The 19,418-nt window shown below is 41.0% G+C and overlaps 1 protein-coding gene across 1 annotated transcript in view; it reads left to right on the top strand.

The window, feature by feature from the left end:
• Positions 1-383: 383 nt before the first annotated feature.
• The window catches only part of LOC116575903 (basic proline-rich protein-like), a 76,404-nt gene continuing 57,369 nt past the window's right edge, over positions 384-19,418 (top strand). The window contains exon 1 of the mRNA XM_032317539.1: positions 384-807. Coding sequence (XP_032173430.1) covers positions 384-807 — 424 coding nt within the window. The remainder of the gene's footprint in view (positions 808-19,418) is intronic.

Here is a 19,418-nt window from a genome sequence, read left to right on the forward strand (position 1 = left end):
AACCCACTGAGCTACCCAGGCACCCCGGCAGCCCCTTTCTCCATCTATGGGAGACCATGCCCTAGCATCCCACAGATCTTTGAGGTCAGCGAGTGGGGTGAGCAGGACAGGGGGTCAAACAGGGAAATCCATACAACTGTGGGACATGAGACCCTCTTCCTGCAGTCCCCAAAAGGCAGCAGGGAGGGGCGCCCGCGGAAAGCGTGGGTCTCGGGGACCCACCGCCCTCCCCCCTCCCCCGCCCCCGTGCGGGCTCTGTCCAAGTAGAACAGCATTCATCACGAGGTACTGACGCCTCGCGGGATCCGGGTAGCATCGTCACCGGGAGCTCTTCCACCGCAGCAAAAAGGCAAGGGATAGCAGACGAGCCTGGGGCGCCTCAGATGGGGACGCCCCGCCCACTCGGCCCGGCTACCCTCCTCCCGGCCCGCCCCGGCCTCTCTGCCCCGCCCACTCGGCCGCCAGGTGGGTGTCCGCCTACCTGGCCCCGCCCACCCCGCACGCCTCAGGGGGCAGCCCCACCCCCCCAGCGGGGTCCGGCTGCGTCTCCTCAGCTCCTCAGGGGTGGTGGCTGCGCTACAAGTTTGGAAATTTTGGCGGCGGAGGAGCGCGCCAGCATTTCGAAGCCGAAGGCTGTGGCAGCAGCCGACCTTCGAGGGCCCTTCATCCGCGCCCCGGCGCTCCCGCAGCCCAGAGTCGGGCGGCCACGAGACTCGGCAGCGTCCTCCCGCGTTCGCCCGCCGGACGGCTGCAGCCCTGTCACGGGGCCCGGAGGAGGTGAACCCGCTCGCGGAGAGCACCTGCCGGGTAAGCGAGCCCGGGACCTCGGGATTTGAGGGCGGGAGGCCCGGGGACCGGGGGCGGGGCGCGGCTGGGGGTGCGGGGAGGCCCGGGACCCGTGGACGGGGGTCGGAGTTTGGGGCTGCGGGAAGCGGGGAGGCCGCGCCGCGGCTCGCGGTCGTCGCCGGGGGAGGGTCGGGGCGAGGAGCGGACTTAACGCGGAACACCCTCCCCCGTTCCCCTCCCCGCGCTGGAGCTGCCTTGCTAGCCGTACGTTTCACAGCCCAGCGTGTCGGGAGGGCGTCGGAGAAAGGGGGGCGTGGGGTGGGGTCTGTCCCCTCCCTGAGGGCCGCGTCCTCCCGTCGGCTGCCCCTCGAGGTCGGAGACGCGCAGGTGTGGCCGCTGTGCCCGAGCTCTCCCGGCGCGCGAGCAGCGCCCAGTTCCTGCGCGCGGGGTCGGGGGCGAGCGCCGCGCCAGGGGCGCCTCTGGGGGGCTCCGCGGGCTGCCGGCCTTAGCCGCCGCCCTCGGGGACCCTGCCGCGTGCGGCGTTCCGAGCCGCTCCGCCTGGACACACCGACAGCTCCGCAAAGTCCCAGTAAAATGGACCTAACCTGCAGGAAAGCGTTGACGGTCATTCCCTTAACTTGAGTTTCTCGTGAAGGCGGTTTTCCAGATGTAGGATAGTGGCCAGTTTAAGTACTTGTAAATGCGTTCCAGTTGAGATAAGATACGTGCTTAATCACTGGCTATTCACACACTACAAAACAACTTTTGTTTTAATCCGGCGTAGGTTCATTGGACACAAGTTCTCCCAATTTATTTGTAGCAATTTTTAAAGCCAACAGTTTGGTCACTTGTATAGATTTTTTTTTTTTTAACCCTGAAATTGGTTTCTAGAGTGAATTCCTGAAATCAGAGAGGCTTATGGACTGTTGTAGGATAAGAATAAAGAAGAGCATGAAAATATATTCATAATGTATCCTTGGGGTTCGATATAATTGAGTCCCTTCATCTGGATACACAAATAGGTAACGTGAATTACACCCTTTGGATACATACGGTATATGCATTTAACACGGCATTTTTGGTCTCAGTGAGTAACTGTGTTGTCTTGATAGAGCAATTTTTAGAAATCCCAGAAATTGTTGATTGTTAATATTTCAATAATCCTGAAGATAGTGCGGCAGACAGTGTGAGGTGTTGACAGTGTGTTAATAAGACTGTCTTAGATTTGGGGAATTGGAGCTACTCTGATGACTGTCAGTTAAGGAAAAACTATGTAATTGAGGAATGCAGATCATTGCAGATTTCAGGCAGTCTTAGTATCTAGTGGGGCACAAAAACATGTGAACACCTAAGTTGCCTCCAAGAAGACAGGCACATATATCTCTCCAGTCTGGGTTAGTAGATCAGTTTGAGACAAGCAATCAGATGCTCTGAAGTAGCTCTTTGCTTTTTCTCCCACTTCTTTTACTTTTCTCCCACTTGTTTTACTTTAACCAATGACTCAGTGGAGGGGCTGTACTCAAGTGAATTATAGTGCCACCAGTGCCAACCCTAAAGAACTGGGACAAGAGGCAAAAGTGCAGATTTCAAGTTTGGGTTATACATATTTATAGACATTAGGCAGTGCAAATCATTTTCATACTTTGCAAAGTTAAAGTGAACATCGGAGACTAGTTACTGACTACTTTCCGTTTCCAGGTGTCTTAAAACATTAAAAGCTCATGAGTGTTTGTCAATTGTGACTTTAATCACCATTTTTTCTTTAATGTTTTTGGATTGTGTTTTTTATGTTGAATGGTGGTAAAAGAATTTATAGCTCCAGACAGAAAGTTTATATATAGTCTATGAAGGGCACAGTGCTGGCTCATGCATTGGCTATGATGGAAATGCATAGTGAAATCTTACATTCACGGGTCTGATTGAAAGCCTGAACAACTTCACCACCTCTTCGTTGAGTTCTTCCCTATCCCACCCCCTGACAACTAAAGCTGAAAACAATTTAAGCTTAATGTGGTAAAATTCCTGCAGTGTGATGACTCTAGTTATTTTATTTAATTTGTTTACTCATTTTATTTTGAGAGAGGGAGGGAGGAGGGTAGAGGGGGTGAGGGAGAGAGAAAATCTTAAGCAGGCTCCATGCCTAGCATGGAGCCTGGATGAGGGGCTCAATCTCATGACCCTGAGATCATGACCTAAGCATAAATCAAGAGTTAGATGCTTAACTGACTGAATCTAGTTTTTTTTTTTTTAAGAGATTTCCTTTATGTTACCTAATAACCTACAGTGTTTTACTCATAGAAACATAACCTAACCAGGTTTGTTGACAATAGAACCTGGAAATGAGATTTAATGACCTGTTAGTATGGATTTTAGATTTTTTTTTTGAATACTCAAATTTATTCAACTTTGAAATAAAAGAATAAATTCTCTGGAAAAAGTGAGGAATTATAAACTAGTGTAATTCTCTGTAATGTAGTATCAAATATCCTTCAGTATTTATTTACACGTTTGCTGAGTTCTCTAGAATGTGTCCTTAGACAATTGATTACTGGAGATCCATACTGAATCCCAGGAGGATGTGTGTTTTATGGCTTCACAAAAAAATAGTATGATAATAACCCCCAAAATGTCAAGTAATGTTACTGTTGCTAATTAGAGTTCAGCCAAAGATCGATCCCGGTCTCTACATCTCTACATAGTATGCCCATAATTTGCCCTTAGTGCTTGCTTGTGATTTCACATGGTTTTCTGATGAGTACATGTTTTAGTGGTACAAGGAAGAAGTAAAGTTAAAAAGAGAGAGAGAGAGAAACATATCCTTAATTAACTTCCTAGAAGTTAGAATTGCCAAAGTCTTAGGAAGTTGAGGAGGTATGGGTATGATGTCATCCATCCTGTACCTACATTACCCTTGCTAAATAAGCAGCAGTAAAGGGGGAGAAAGTCACTTAAAAAGGGGGGAAGGGGTAGGTAAGTCTTTGTTTAAATGTCACCTGCTCAAACAACTCTTTAAAATAAAATTGCCATCCATCTTCCATTCCCACTGACTTTACCTTTCCCACGTAGTGCTTAGTATCTTATGATACTCTGTATAACAGACTCGTTTATCTCTCATCCTCTCCAACTACAATGTGAGCTCCCTAAGGAGAGGAGCTTGGCTTGGTTATATTCTGAATGGTTACTGGCAGGTAGTAAGTATGTGAGTTTGTTGATTATATGAACATGTATTTATTTAGTGAATACCTGTGCTAGGCTCCCCCACCTCCCTTGACACTTTCCATAGAGCATTTGTTTCATTCTAAGTATACACCAACCCTCAAGGTGGATGTGGATTTTGTTTACTGGGAAGAAACTGACACCCAAAAGTCTAGGAGGGAACAGTGTCCACATGTCATTTACCCTGCCAGCCTCCATTCATCTCCTTTTTGTACAGTAGTTTAGTTTCTAGTGGTCAACAAATGCATAAATCAAAGGCCTTTTCATAGTTTGGTGATCTAAAATATCACCAGAATTTTCTGCCATTTTGTTCATCATCTTTGTTTTGAACAAAAATTTGTTTAATTAAAAAATGAGTTACTTTTATTCTTTTATCAAGTCAGACAAGTATCTCAGCATGTGTACTAGGTTTTGTTTATTTATTTATTTATTTATTTTTAATTTTCTGGACTTGGGTTTAATTGGGGATATGGAAATAAATGTCCCTGCCTAGATGGCTTCCAGTGCAGACTGTGGTATAAAGGTCTAGCTTGCAAAGGTTCCAATTGCCTTGTGTGTTTATTGCTGTAGCTATATACAGTGTTTGATATCTTCATCTGTTCCCATAATACTACTTTCTTCAGGTATGCTGAAGACAAAATGGGATTTGCAGAAGCCCAGACAACTTGCTCTTGGTTCCATGATGACTGTAAAAAAGGACAGTAAGAATCAGGTGCCACGTAGCAACAGAAAGAGTTGCCAAGTATCAATTATTGTACTGAACAGCCCAGTATTATAGCTTTTTGTCTGGTAGAATGAAAATACAAAGACAAATAATGGTTGTCTTTTTGTCATAACATTTTTTCCTGATTAGAAAGAGGTTTTAGAACTATGATACCATTATTGGTATGTAGACAGAGTGGTGTCCTTTATGATGAAGCTTGGGAAGCTGGGACCACTTGGCCAGGTGACACCAGCTTGCTTTTGAGTTTACATTGGTGGCATTATTCCAGTATTGGGCATTAATTCTTGCCTAGCACTTGTGTTGTAATGAGCCAAAGGCAGACCTGCAGGGGAAACCTAATGTGCATGGAATTTCAACAAATTGGACTTTTGTTTTTATCAGCATTCCACACAGTTATTTATTCTGCAGTTCAAAAGTAAAAATTATTATAAAAACTACACAAATATTAATTGAAATTACTTGTTGACATTTGCAAATATATTTCTTAAACTTTTTATTGGACTATAATAAACATATTGAAAGGTGTGCTTTGATGTATGTAGCTCACAAAATCATCAACAAACTGAACATGTGTGTATAACTAGCACACAGAGCAAGATGCAGGCCATGACCAGCCTCTCTGAAGTCCCTTTTGTGCCCCCTTCCAGTCACTGTGTTACCTCCAAGATAACTACTCTCCTTAACTTCTAAGCACTGATTAGTTGGGCCCTATTTCATGTGCCATCTTTCACCCAGTGTGTTGTAAGACATGCCCCTGTCAGAGTAGTTGTAACTCCTTTTTACTACTGTGCAGTATTGCACTGTGCAAGTACATCATGATTTATCTGTTCTCTTGATTGTTTTCAGACTACTCCACGTTACTGTGAATAGTGCAGCTGTGAACACTCTAGTCCATGTCTGGTGGGTATAGACCCTCATTTCTCTTGAGTATATACACAGGAGTGGAGTTGCTGGGTTATAAGGTATTTGAGTATTTAGCTTTGGCAGAAACTGCCAAGCAGTTTTCCAAAGTGGTTGTACCAGAGTTCAGTAACTCATCCTTGGCAACAGTTGATTTTTTTTTCCTTTTAATTTTGGCCACCCTTGTGGGTGTATGCAAATAAAATTTTAAAATTCAAAACAAAACTGTTTTCTCCAGGTTTGCAGGTTGGATGTCTGCAACCGCAGCAGGGAGCCCAACTCCTGTCAGAAAGTAGAATCTCGAACTAGGGAACATGGGTCTGAGAGAGGCCATACAACTGTGGTACTCAGTAGAATAAAACATAAATTTAAGTTTAATAGACTAAAAAACTGTCATAGTTGAACACATCAAAAGATTTTATTGCACAAGGGGTTTTGAGGGCATAGATGAGCCAGGTTTTAACAAACTATAATGCTGGGGGAGAGGGTGCAGAGTTATGGTTAATTGAATTTTCTTGTTCATTTGAGTATTAAAGTAGCTTTCCCTTTCTTTTTGCATGACTTTTCTTGAAAATGTACCTGCTTTATGTTATAGGCACAATAGACTAGTTTTTTTATTTTTTTAATTTAATTTTATTTTTTCAGTGTTCCAGGATTCACTGCTTATGCACCACAGCCAGTGCTCCATGCAATATGTGCCCTCCTTAATACCCACCACCAGGCTCACCTATCCCCCCACGCCCCCACTTCAGCACCCTCGGCTTGTTTCTCAGAGTCCACAGCCTCTCATGTTTCATCTTCCTCTCCGATTTCCTCCAATTCACTTTTTCTTTCCTTCTAATGTCTTCCATGTTATTCCTTATGCTCCACAAGTAAATGAAACCATATGATAATTGACTCTCTCTGCTTGACTTATTTCACTTAGCATTATCTCCTCCAGTCCTGTCTATGTTCATATAAAAATCGTGTATTCATCCTTTCTGATTGAGGCCTAATATTCCATTGTATATATGGACCATATCTTCTTTATCCCTTTGAATAGACTAGTTTTTAAAAAAGAATTTCAGTGAGTAACAGTTAAATCAAAAGGTTTCAAGACTTCTACTTTGTGAAGGAAATGACAGTTTTAATTTGGGTCTTTTGCCCCACTTAGATTGTACATGCTTGAGAACAAATCCCCCAAATCCTACTTCTTAGCATTTACCACTTTCATATTTTATTCTTTGTGTGTGTTGATTTTAATCTCAGAGGATTTTTAAAACTGTTTTTTCCTGATACAAGAGAATTTTCCAAAATTTCTGTCACTATTCACAGTGAAAGTTAAAAGTCATCTGGATCTCACAACCCAGAGAGTACACTATTAACTCTTACTGTCACACTTTTCGATAGTTTTTGTCCATCTCTGTGTCTTCAGTATCCGGTGCATCATTGGCTTGCTGACTCCACAGCACTGTGTTCTTTGTCAACAATTTATTGATCCAGTCCCCTTAAAACACCGCAGTAAACATCATTATAGGTAAAGCTTTGCACAAATCTGGGATGTTTTCCTTAAACTCAGTGCCCAGAACGGAGTTGTGGGTCAAAGAGTAGGTACAATTTAAAGCATGTTTGCTACATGTTGAAAAATGCCCTCCGGAAAACATGCCGTAAATTATGCTTAATCTGATTTTGTGGGAATGCATCTTTCCCGAACCCTAACTAATGAAGTAGGTCTTTTAAAGCGACTTCTTTTTGTATAAACTATACAGGTTTTCTTTTTCTTTTCTTTTTTTTTTTTTTTTTTTAAGTAAAACATGTATAGCTATAATGTATAGTAGCTTATGGACATTGACTGGGACAATACCTGAGATTTCATGTCTTCTGCTATTGGGTGTAACTTCCCCCATAAACTTTGTACTTAGAGATGTGTACAGAATAATTACAGCCCTGTAATTATTACAGGCTCTTTAGACCTGTGTACTTTTATTTATACTTTCCTCAGCCTTGATTTTGAATGCCTATTTCTGTTTTCCAGACCTTAAGTCTGTTTTTTTGGTTGATGGTTATTTTAGAGACTGTGTTCTGGTTTTAACAGCTGCCTCAAGTCCTTATGGATACTGGTGAGACTGGTGTAAATGAGATAAAAAGTTGCTGGTTCCTCTTTTTTTCAAAAATAAATGAAAAATATTACCAGAAGTTATTCCTAATCCAAGGAGCAAAACAAATGAGCACCCCTCAGAGATCTGACTGATGGCTCACAGCCTTCAGGAGCTACATGTGCTTTAAGGAGAGCAGCCTGGGGGTAAAGATGGCCTCAGGTTTGTTGGTTAAGCTTTTTATTTGGTGCTTTGAGGTTGAAAAGTCCCTAAACAATAGCAATTTCTTTACTAAAAGTATGGAAGTATAGCAATGGTTAAACTATAGGGAAGGGGAGGGAGACTTTTATTTAATCACTTTACTCTATCTTCTATAGTGTTTACAGTTTCTTTGTGTGGATTACTTTTATAACTTTAAGGTTTAAAAAAGCAGAAATTGATACACCACTTTGGTGGGTAAAAAGTTTTGAAAACTAAGCTAAAATGTACCATTTTTTAACCTCTGTTTTGCAAACTAATCTTTCAAAGATAAGTCTAATTTAAAATCTTGCTGTTTTTCTCTTAATTACTACTTATGGGAATGCATTTTTAACATTTACTAAGAGACTATGAATACAGCGGAAAAGAATGCAACAAAACTGAGAACCCTCCAAATTCCAGTTTTTACACCTATCGCTTAAGAGTCTTGTTACTGATGTTGCAAGAAGCCGATCCCTCTAGGTACAGCTGTATTCTTGAAAGGTATAAAAGTAGTAATAACAAGGACAAGAAAAGGTATAGAAGTGGTCATTATAACCTGTCAGAAATAAAACTAAAAGTTCAGATGATGAGAACACATTGTGTAGAATAATAAGTAATGAAGTTTGGAGTTGGGAGTCAGAGCAGATCTTAGGTGAACTGTCTACCAGCCTAAGTGCTTCTCTTCAGCCTTCAGACTGAAGCAGCCCCTTCCTGAGTAAGCAGGAGGAAAGCCTCTGCCTGTATGGGGAGGGGAAAGCTGTGCAGAAGAAAACCCTGGCCACCTTCATATTCTTACCAGGTATAGGTTTACTGCCTCTGAGACCCAGGCTAACAGACCAATCTTATCTGGCCACAGAAGCTCAGGTGGTAAAAGAAAATCAGGAAAATGATAATGATAATTCCTTTAACTTAAGTGCTGTAATTATATATGTATATATTTATATATTACGTCTGTGTGTACATATATATATATGCATGCACGTGCACACACACACACACACACACACATTATTTTAAATTAAGTCATATGCCCAACGTGGGCTTGAACTCACAACTCTGAAATCAGGAGTCGCATACTTTACCGACTGAGCCAGCCAGGTGCCCCTATGTGTGTTTTTTTTTTTTTTAAATAAAACTCTGAATGTATTGACCAAATGGTTTATTTTATCATGGGCTTCACCTTACACTCGGAGCAGCTTGAGGTGCAGGACGTCAACTATGTCTGACACTAGTGTATATTTCTAAGTGTGTAAACACACTTTAAACATGCAAAACATTGTCCTTATAGGACACTTAGTCCAATTGTTGCGCTCTTTGAGAAGATCGCTTATTCAGCTAACCAGTCCATTCTTTCTTATCCTGGATTTTTGTATGTACTTAATGTCATATTCCTCCATTTGACGTTGTGCTTCAGTTTTCTCATCTATAAAATAAGGACAATAGTAGTACCTACCGCTTGTTATTGTGAAGATTGAACGTTGTAATACATGAAAGCTCTTAGAAGAGTGTGTTAGCAGTAGTAGCATGTGTTTACTGGAGTGTAGCCACTATGAAAGCATTGATTTTCATCTATTTTGTTTACTGCGTATCCCGGGTATCTAATAGAGTGACTGACATAGAGGCAGAGCTGAGTAAATATTTGATAAAAGAATAGCATTGAAATCATTGGCACAAATTTTTCTGTCAATGAGCTGTACACTTCTTGAGGGTTTTTTTTCCCTTCTTAATCCCTCACTGTGCTGGAGCACAGGAGAAGTCAGAACAATTTCTTGAATAAATACTGAAGATCTATGCTTATCACACAGTTGTAGCTAAAATCCTCAACTTGGTGGCCAGGGGGACTGAGCTAGCACTGGTAATAATGGCTGTGATGTTTTGAGCATCTGTTATGGATGTGTCAAGCTTACTATCCACATTCATTCTCCCAACTATTTTTTTATGCACCGCAGTTGCACCAAGCACTGTGGTCACCACTAGGAACCACACTGGAGAAAAAAAACAAAACAGTCTGTGCTTTTCTAGAGTTTATAGCTTATGACAGGACAACAATGCCAAGGTTTTAGTCTGTCCAACCTTTCTGCTTTCCCTTGGCTAGCCTGTATCAATTGTGTTTCCTTGCTCCTCTCCCCACCCTCTTCCTCAGAGGGGTCCTGCCTTTACCAGTTCAGTTCTTTGGGCTTTGTTTTGTCTTACTATTGGAAGAAAGAAAAAAATAAATGTATGTGCAAGTTAAGTTCAAGAGGTTTTTTTTTTTTTTTTAAAGATTTATTTATTTATTTATTTGACAGAGAGAGAGAGAGAGAGAGAGAGATCACAAGTAGGCAGAGAGAGAGAGAGGAAGGGAAGCAGGCTCCCCGCTGAGCAGAGAGCCTGATGTGGGACTCGATCCCAGGACCCAGAGATCATGACCTGAGCCGAAGGCAGCGGCTTAACCCACTGAGCCACCCAGGCGCCCCAGTTCAAGAGGTTTTAAGGCAAGTTGTAAGAAGTCTTTGAAAAATTGAGTAAGAGAGAATCACATGAGAAAAGCAAAAAAAAAAATTAGAAGTTTTGATTCCCCTTACTGGTATCTGAGAACTAACTATATGTAATGAGCTTGAAGTATTTTTAAATTAGGTTTCTGAACAATATTTCTCAGTTGCAGGGGCTACAGTTTGGTTTGGTTTTTTTAAGATTTATTTAGAGAGAGTGTGAGTGGGGGGAGGGCAAAGGGAAGGAATCCTAAGTAGGCTCCACACTGAGCATTGGACCCTGGCGCAGGGCTCGATCCCACAACCTTGAGATCATGACCTGAGCCAAATCAAGAGTTGGATGCTGAATGCTTAACTGACTGAGCCACCCAGGTGACCCAGGGTTGCAGTTTTAATGGAAAACAAAATGACTCATCTCACAGGGTCTGGGTGAGGGAAGTTCAACTAGAATTATTTGAGATATGATATAAGAATAGTATTTGGAAACAACTAGTGAATTACAAAAATAATGTCACTTGTATATGAAGTCAGTAGTTTACCTTGATCTAGTACAATTCCTGTTCCCTCTTAAGTACTGTAAGCGCTTTCTAAACAAATACAGCCCAGCACGTGAGACATTCTCTCCTGTAATTCATTGCTTGCTTTTTATTCCACGACACACCTTTTAAAAATAGTAAGTAGGCAGGTAGGAACACTCAACCAAATAGTCCAGTGTCCTCTATAGCTTTCTAAGTATTTATCTGTTGACAGCTGATTGAGACCCAGTAACTTAATTGCTGTTCCCTTAATAGATAACCATTTATCTGTGATAAAGTTACATATTTCTTTTTTTTTTAGAAGATTTTATTTATTTGTTTGACAGAGAGACAGCGAGAGAGGGAACACAAGTAGGGGGAGTGGGAGAGGGAGAAGCAGGCTTCCCACCAAGCAGGGAGTCCGATGGGGGGCTCAATCCCAGGACCCCAGCCAGGATCCTGACCTGAGCTGAAGGCAGACACTTAACAACTGAGCCACCCAGGTGCCCCAAAGTTATATATTTCTAAGTGATATTCAAGTGATATATATATATATTTTTTTAATTTTTAATTTTTTAATAAACATAATGTATTATTAGCCCCAGGGGTACAGGTCTGTGAATCGCCAGGTTTACACACTTCACAGCACTCACCATAGCACATACCCTCCCCAATGTCTATAACCCCATGACCCTGTCCCTACCCCCCTACCCCCAGCCACCCTCAGTTTGTTTTGTGACATTAAGAGTCTCTTATGGTTTGTCTCCCTCCTGATCCCATGATATTCAAGTAATATTAAAGATGTTTGCATTTCTTATTTTCACCATGTCAGTCTGGATTGCCTTGGTACTTTTTTTTATACCTGTCTCCCTATTAGACCATGCATTTTCAAGGGCTAGAATGGTTTTCTTATTCATCTTTGTGTTCTGTATGTCCAGCATAAGACTGGGTTCACTGTTCACTGTAGGTATGTAATAAAGTTAAACACACACACATATGTATAGTTGTTTGAAAGGCCCAAACATGAGAAGGACTTTACAGAGTTAGTGGAATGAAACTTAAGTACACATTATCTTGTATTTGCCACAATACCCTTCCTGCACCCCCCCCCCCATAGGATAATACCAGAAGAGGCCCATTTTCAGATTCCTATTGAGAGTTATGTGGTAGTCCTCTTGGTACTGTAGCTGTAGGGAGGATTGTGTTTCTATTCTTCTAAGTAGGAACATGCATCTCTGGGAACCAAGCAAAAATGGATACAGATTTCATCATAGTTGGAATTTCAGGAAGTGTGGTTTTTACTTCATTCTCCTAAGTACTACTCCCTCTGAAGTGCAAGGTCCAAAAGTTGCTTCAAATCTGGGGCAGGATCCCCAAATCCCTTGTCCAATTGAGGCCAGTGTGGGCCAGACATTGTTACAGTGTCTGATAGCTTGCTAATTGCCAAGGCTAAGAATGCCTGCTTTTAGCCCCAAAAGCTTTCTTGGCACTGCCAAGAAATACGTATCTCTATGGAGTTATATATACATATATAGATCACCTGTTGGACCTTGGACCCAGTGTAATTGTCTGCACTTAAACTAGAAGGAAAGTGGTTTCAAATAATTCTACAGACAAATGTAAAACTTTTGTCTAGTATTTAAAATAGAAATAAACTATGTAGTGTTGAGCAGGATTTAGGTCATTACTTTTTCTTCAAGTTACTTTAACAAGGATGGTCATGGACTCAGATTGCCTGTAACATGGTTCTCCCTTCATAATTAAAACAAAACAAAACAATTGAGTATCTAGATTCTTACACTATTTACTGGGTGGAATAGTGCTGGGACTTAATTTTCTTGACAGGGTTCATAATTTCATGCAAAGCCTTGAAAATTATAAGAGCACACTTCTTACTTTATCCTGCCAGTGTGGGATCTTTTTGTTTTGCTTAACTTTGCTTTTGCTTCAGAACAATTCCTGCTGCCTAAGTGAGTAGAGACTAGAGAAGTGGAGTTTGTCAAGGAAATCTGAAACAAAAGGTCATGAAGATGTTATTGCTTCTAGTAGTGTATCTTAAGAGGTAGGAATACATAGTTTTCTGGATGATCATACTGATTCTCATCTCGGTTGGTTCTTTTTTTTTTTTAAGATTTTACTTATTTATTTGACAGAGAGAGAGATCACAAGCAGGCAGAGAGACAGGCAGAGAGAGAGAGGGAAGCAGTCTCCCTGCTGAGCAGAGAGCCCGATACGGGGCTTGATCCCAGGACCCTGAGATCATGACCTGAGCCGAAGGCAGAGGCCTAACCCACTGAGCCACCCAGGTGCCCCTCTCGGTTGGTTCTTAAGGAGCTCATGATCTAGTAGGTGCTTTTAGAACATTCAGAGAATATTCTTTCAGGAGAAGCTAAGCCCAAAGCTAGCCCTGTGTGTTGCTGGTCACTGGCCCAGTGCTCAGGATGTCCCAAGGAATGGAGCCATGTAACTCTGAGGGTGTAATGGCTTCATTTCTGGCATGCCCTTTGCATTCTGAAGGACCATTTTGCAGAAATAATTACTTATAAACCAAAGCTTGGATAAGGAGGAAGAGAAGAAAGAAAAGGAAGAATGCAGGCAAGACAACTTTTAAGTCAGAGAGAAACTTTGATGGTGAATTTTCTCTGTGAGCTAAAGATTTCCTATGAAACTATCCTTATAAAAGGACACAGAAACGACTTTTTTTTTTTTCCTGGAGAGACATTTGCCAAACTTTTTCCCCAGTCATAGCTGGAAAGGCAACTGCTAACCCAGCAGTAGATTGTTCTCAAAATAGCTGGGTTATTTACTTCTACTAATGGATCTAATTGATTATCACTCTAGGAGGGGAAGTTGCTGCTAACAGCCACATGGGAAAATGCATGCAGACCAGTAGCACTTTTCTGGATGGTGCTGGGCCAGTGTTCACAAAGCACAGTACATGACCTGCATCTCAGTACACCTGGCTCTCCGTGGGCAGGCTAGTTGGGAACAGCCAAGGAATGAACAAAGACACATAACTTTGCGGCATTCAATAGCATTAAGGGTTTAAAGCCTGAGCCCTTAGCAGCCTGGAACGTTAAGAGTCAAGGGCTTTTGTTATAGCTGTTTTTTTCCTTTTAAAAAAAAACAACAACTAAAACTTAATTGAGGTATAATTCAGTAAAAAAATTCACTACTTTTAAGTGTACAATTCCGTGATTTGTTTCAGTAAATTTACAGAATTGTGTAACCATCACCACAATCCAGTTTTATAACATTTTCATCATGCCAAAAAGTCCTTTGTGATCGTTGCCATCATTCCTCATTCTCATTCTAAGCCCCAGGCAACCTCTAATATATTTCTGTCTTACTAGGTATTTCATATAAATTGAATCATATGTGGTCTTTTGTGACTCTTTCACTTAGCATGGTGTTCATCTGTGTTGTGTGTATTGATACTTTATTCCTTTTTATGGCTGAATAATCACTTATGGATGTACCATGTTCATCTGTTCACCAGTTGGTGGACATTTGAGGTATTTCTAACAAGGTGCTCTTTTTTTTTTTTTAAGATTTTATTTTTTTATTTTGGGGGGTGGGGAGGAGCAGAGGGAGAGGGATGAGCAGAGTTTGCACTGAGCACCAAACCTGACGTGAGGGCTGATCCCAGGATCCTGAGATTATGACCTGAGCCAAAACCAAGAGCCAGTTGCTTAGCTGACTAAACCACCCAAGTGCCCCTAACAAGGTACTTTTTTTTTTTTTAAGACTTTTTATTTATTGGAGAGAGAGAGAGACAGAGATAATGAGAGAGGACAGGAGCAGGGAGGAGAGGGAGAAACAGGCTACCCGCTGAGCAGGGAGCCTGATGTGGGACTCGATCCCAGGACTCTGGGATCATGACCTGAGCCAAAGGCAGAGGCTTAACCTACCGAGCCACTCAGGTATATTGTGCCCAATAAGGTACTTTTTTAAGGGCCACATTACTGTTTGGTACTTAAAAAGTAATTTAAAAATCAACTTGGAGAAACATAGGATTAGGAAGGCAAAATTCCTTCCTATTCCTGTTCCTATTCCCTAAAAGGAAAACACTGACATTTTCAGATTTTGGAAGTTAATTATGACTTGTAGTTATAGGGCAGAGCCTTACAGCTCTGTTGGAGCTCTGTTTTGACCCTCTGTTGGAGCTGTTACTTTGAGGTAATGAAGTTGCAAGCGGTGGATCACCTCACGCCTGATTTTCGTAGCTAACTGGCCTCCTGGGTCACTGTGTCTGTTGAGTAGGTTCCAGTGAGCTGGGGGCACATCATGCAGCCGATTCGTCCATGAGCACATATGTGTCTTAAAGAACAACAGTACTCGAAAACTGCTGCTGCTGCTGAGTACATTAAATGATCAAGGCACATCCTTGATGGTACAGGTTGTCCTTGGCCTTTTATATGCAGTTCCTACAAAGGCAGCAGTAAACTGATGTGTTGTATCCTGTGAGGTAGCGAACAGCCTTTTGAAGTAAGAGAAGCACAGAGCTGGAGAGAAGGGAAGGCTGGAGGTGCTACCGGACATTAGGAGGCAAGCAGAACAAAGTGTCTCAGAGGTTTGGTGCTGAGACTCGTGGGTGGGTATCCAGGAAGAGAGTCTTCAGGCAGAAGGAGAACAAGTACAAAATCCCCGTGGTGAGAATGGGTTTGACCTGTTCTGAGAACAGCCCAGAGGCCATTGTGCCTTGGAGCACAATGATTGGAGGCAGGGGACAGAGTGGCCAGAGTCTAAACCTGGTTCATTATGGGAAATAGCCAGGCTTTTGGTGCCCTATCCTACTGTTAAGGATAATAATCTCTGATAACCTTAATCTATGACAGATAGTTGAGCCTAAAACCATTGTAATATACGGTAAACTACCTTTCATCATTTCTCCTCTCCTACTTAGATATTTCCAGTCATGTGTACTTTTTTAATGCTGACAGGGGAGACAGTGAAGGTTTATTTTACAACAGGTACTGTTTTCCACTTATGACGAGTATTGGTTCGAGTGTGGTAGCATAGTATTTTCATACAGTGGTTGTAGTAGGAGCACATGTTGCAGCCGCTTTCTCCAAAGTATTTGGCGGTGTCTTTTTTTTTTTTTTTAAGGTTTTGTTTATTTGAGAGGGAGTGAGCAAGTGAGGGAGAGTGAGAGTCAAGTGTGCAGGGGAAGGGGGGCAGAGGGAGAGGGAGAAGCAGACTTCCCACTGAGCAGGGAGTCCCATGCAGGGCTCGATCCTGGGACCCAAGGATCATGACCTGAGCTGAAGGCAGATGCTTAACCTACTGAGCCACTCAGGTACACCTGTCTGGTGGTATCTAACAAAATTGAAAAATCTGTCACAAACCCTGTGCTTCAGCAATTCTTTGTTTAGGTAATTTCTTCATACCTGTGTACAAGGAGACATGTACAGTCCTTGCTCCATACTTCATATTAGCCAGAACTTGTAAACCATCTAAATGCCACTCAGAGGAAGTGAAGAAATTGGCTTACTTGATTCTGAAGGCTGGGAAGTCTGAAATCTGTAGGCAGGTTGGCAGGCTAGAAGCTTATACTGCGGTCCACAGGCAGAATGTCATCTTCCTTAGGAAAACCTTAGTTTTATTCTAAAGGCTTTTTGGCTGATTAAATGAAGCCTACCCAGATTATTGAGGATAATGCTTAAAGTAAACTGGTTGTAGATGTTAACCACATCTGTAGCATTCCTTCACAGCAACACCTACGTTAGTATCTAATTGACTAACTGAGTACCATACCCCTGTCGTGCAGACTCCTAACACTAGCCGTCACAATGGGATACCATACAGAGGTTAAAGAGGAACAGACTAGTCTATATATAACAAGGTGGACAGGTCTCAGGAACGTAACACTGAATTTAAAAAAATGTGGCTGAAATGTATTATGATACCATTTATTAAAATGTACAAAGGAAAATTATGTATCATTCATGACTAAATACATGTACATATAAGAGTATAAAATAGGAGTTAGAAAATGAACAGCTTCTTAATTGATGGCTCCCTAGGGAGAATCGACTGGGGTGGTTAGAGCATCCTGTGGTTTGGTAATGTCTTTCTGAAGTGTTGTAATTCCTTGATGCTGAAGGAAATCAGTATGGTAGTACTGACCCTTATTCCTATGAGGCCACAGGTAGTTGAGGAATCCTCTTTACTTTTTTTTTTTTTTTTTAAGGGAAATAGAAGAAGAATGCCAAATATTCGTTTGCTTGGGTAGAATTGGTCAATATTGTGCTGCCATTAGAAGATGTTATTCATAAAAAGTCAGGAGTACTATTACAAGAAATCGTCTAAAAAGAAAATATTGTAGAGACTCCCATAATTTCTCACACTAGAATAGTGCTCTGTCATACAAGCATTTTCAGTTCACTTGATCCAACAATCTAGTTCGAGGAATTGTATTGAGTCCTGAGGGGTGAGTGCAAAGGTTAGCAGGGAGGCTGCCTGGGCATGACCTGTGGGACCTGATTCAGCAAGATTTTTAAAGTTAGCATCTCAAAGCTTTGGTGTCTCATCCATAAGATGAAGATAATAATAATCATGTTGTTAGGATCTAATGAGACAGCCCATGTAAAACGCTAGGCATAGAGCCTGAAAAATAGTGGTACACCATAAACGTCAAATGTATCCCATAGGGAGAAAAGGAATAAAATGTTCTGAGTAAAAGAAATAACACTTTATATTTCCTTTGTATCCCACACTTTTCTAGAGGTTTTTGTATTCATGGTTTCTCTCATCCTGATGTGATACTTCAAGGTAGAATAGCCAGTATCATTTACTTTCATGATACAGACAGGAAGTAAGGTATCTGGAGACATCTATGGAAATGGAAATGTTCATCTGTTTGAAGAGTTGACTAATATTTTAGACTTTTGTCTTGGAATATCAATTATTACAGTTGATTCAGTGTGTACTGTCAAGTGCTTGGAAGAGCACATCAGTGTTCATAAATACTTATTATCTCATTGAATCTTTATACTCCTCATGAGATCCAATGATCATTATTTACATTTTATAGAGAAGATTGAAGCTTAGCGAGGTGTTTATGTGATTTTCCCAGGGTTCTCCCCCACCTAGTTTTTTTCATCCCATTACTACTGGGATGGTGGGTTAAAAATGATAGATAATACCAGTTGATAAATACTGCAAGTACTGCAAGTTGGTAGCTAGTAGTGTAGATAGGTAATACAGATTGAAGGAGAACCAAAACACTATTCACATTTGACTGATAAGCATTTTTGTGTTTTATAAATTTGATGCTTGAATATTTCTTCTGTAACGTAATACTTCAAACAAAACGTTTCTGTTGTCTTGTTTTCCTTTACTTGGCTTGTGCTCGCCATTTGAGATGGGTATGAAAAATATAAAACTCTACTAGAGATTCTTAAATAACTTTTAAAAGCTTATTCCAGTGTAAATATTACCCGCATTTTTCAAATGAGGAGTATCAAATAATTTGTCCTTGGTCTTATACAAAATTGAAAAAAGGAATTGTAAAGAAACCAATTCTTAGAAGTTTAAATTCAGTTCAGTTTAACTATCTGGCTAGTCATAATTGTATTAATTTATGCTTCATAGTCTATAGTTCCATACTGGTAAAGGTAATAATTTTTCAAAAATGAAAGAAAAAATATAAATGGGGAGGAAATTAAAGCCATCCTGAGATTGTATAATTATGTTTAAAATTATAATGTGTTGGTCTGCAGGAGGCAGAGGAAAAAGCATGAGATAAATGGACCAGCTAGAAATCTAGTAGAAAGTGCCTTCTAGATTCTGAATGGTCTGTTCCTCAACATTTTATTTAGATTAATTTTCTAATCTCGCTGATTGAGTTTCTCCCCTCCACCCGCACTGAGCTTTTATCCCAGAACCAACTCTTCTTCATATGAGACTCAGCACAAGTAGTACAGTGATATCACCAGGTATTTTAGTTTAGACTACCCATATTGCTCTCTGAATGGAAATGAAACTCATTCTGGTTGAAACTGATTTGGCAAATTATCCTCCTTGCCAGGCATTAACAGGTAAAATACATACTAAGCTTTTGTTACTGATTATAACAAAATAGTGTTTCTTGGACCATTAATACCTTTTATAATTTATTTTGTCTTTGTACTTTGTATCTTGAACCTTTTATTCTTAGTGCCAAACCTACATAAAAATGGATTTGTTCATTATTACTGGTGAGTTTCTCAAAATCCTAGGCTATATAAAAAATTTGGGTCTCAACAAGCCTTAACAAAGCATATGATCTTTGACCCAATAGCTGCCCTCTTCAAAAAAAAAAAAGAGAGAGAGAGAGAGACCTATTCAATTGACAAAGATAGCCACTGCTACTTATAAAACTGCAGATTGTGGAATACAAAGGCAGTACTGCTTTTTTGTTCCTAGGATTAAAAATACATGTACTAGGACACCTGGGTGGCTCAGTTGGTTAAGTGGCTGCCTTTGGCTCAGGTCATAATCCCAGCGT

The sequence above is a fragment of the Mustela erminea genome, chromosome 17 (assembly GCF_009829155.1).
Source record: "Mustela erminea isolate mMusErm1 chromosome 17, mMusErm1.Pri, whole genome shotgun sequence".
In the NCBI taxonomy this organism is placed as follows: domain Eukaryota; kingdom Metazoa; phylum Chordata; class Mammalia; order Carnivora; family Mustelidae; genus Mustela; species Mustela erminea.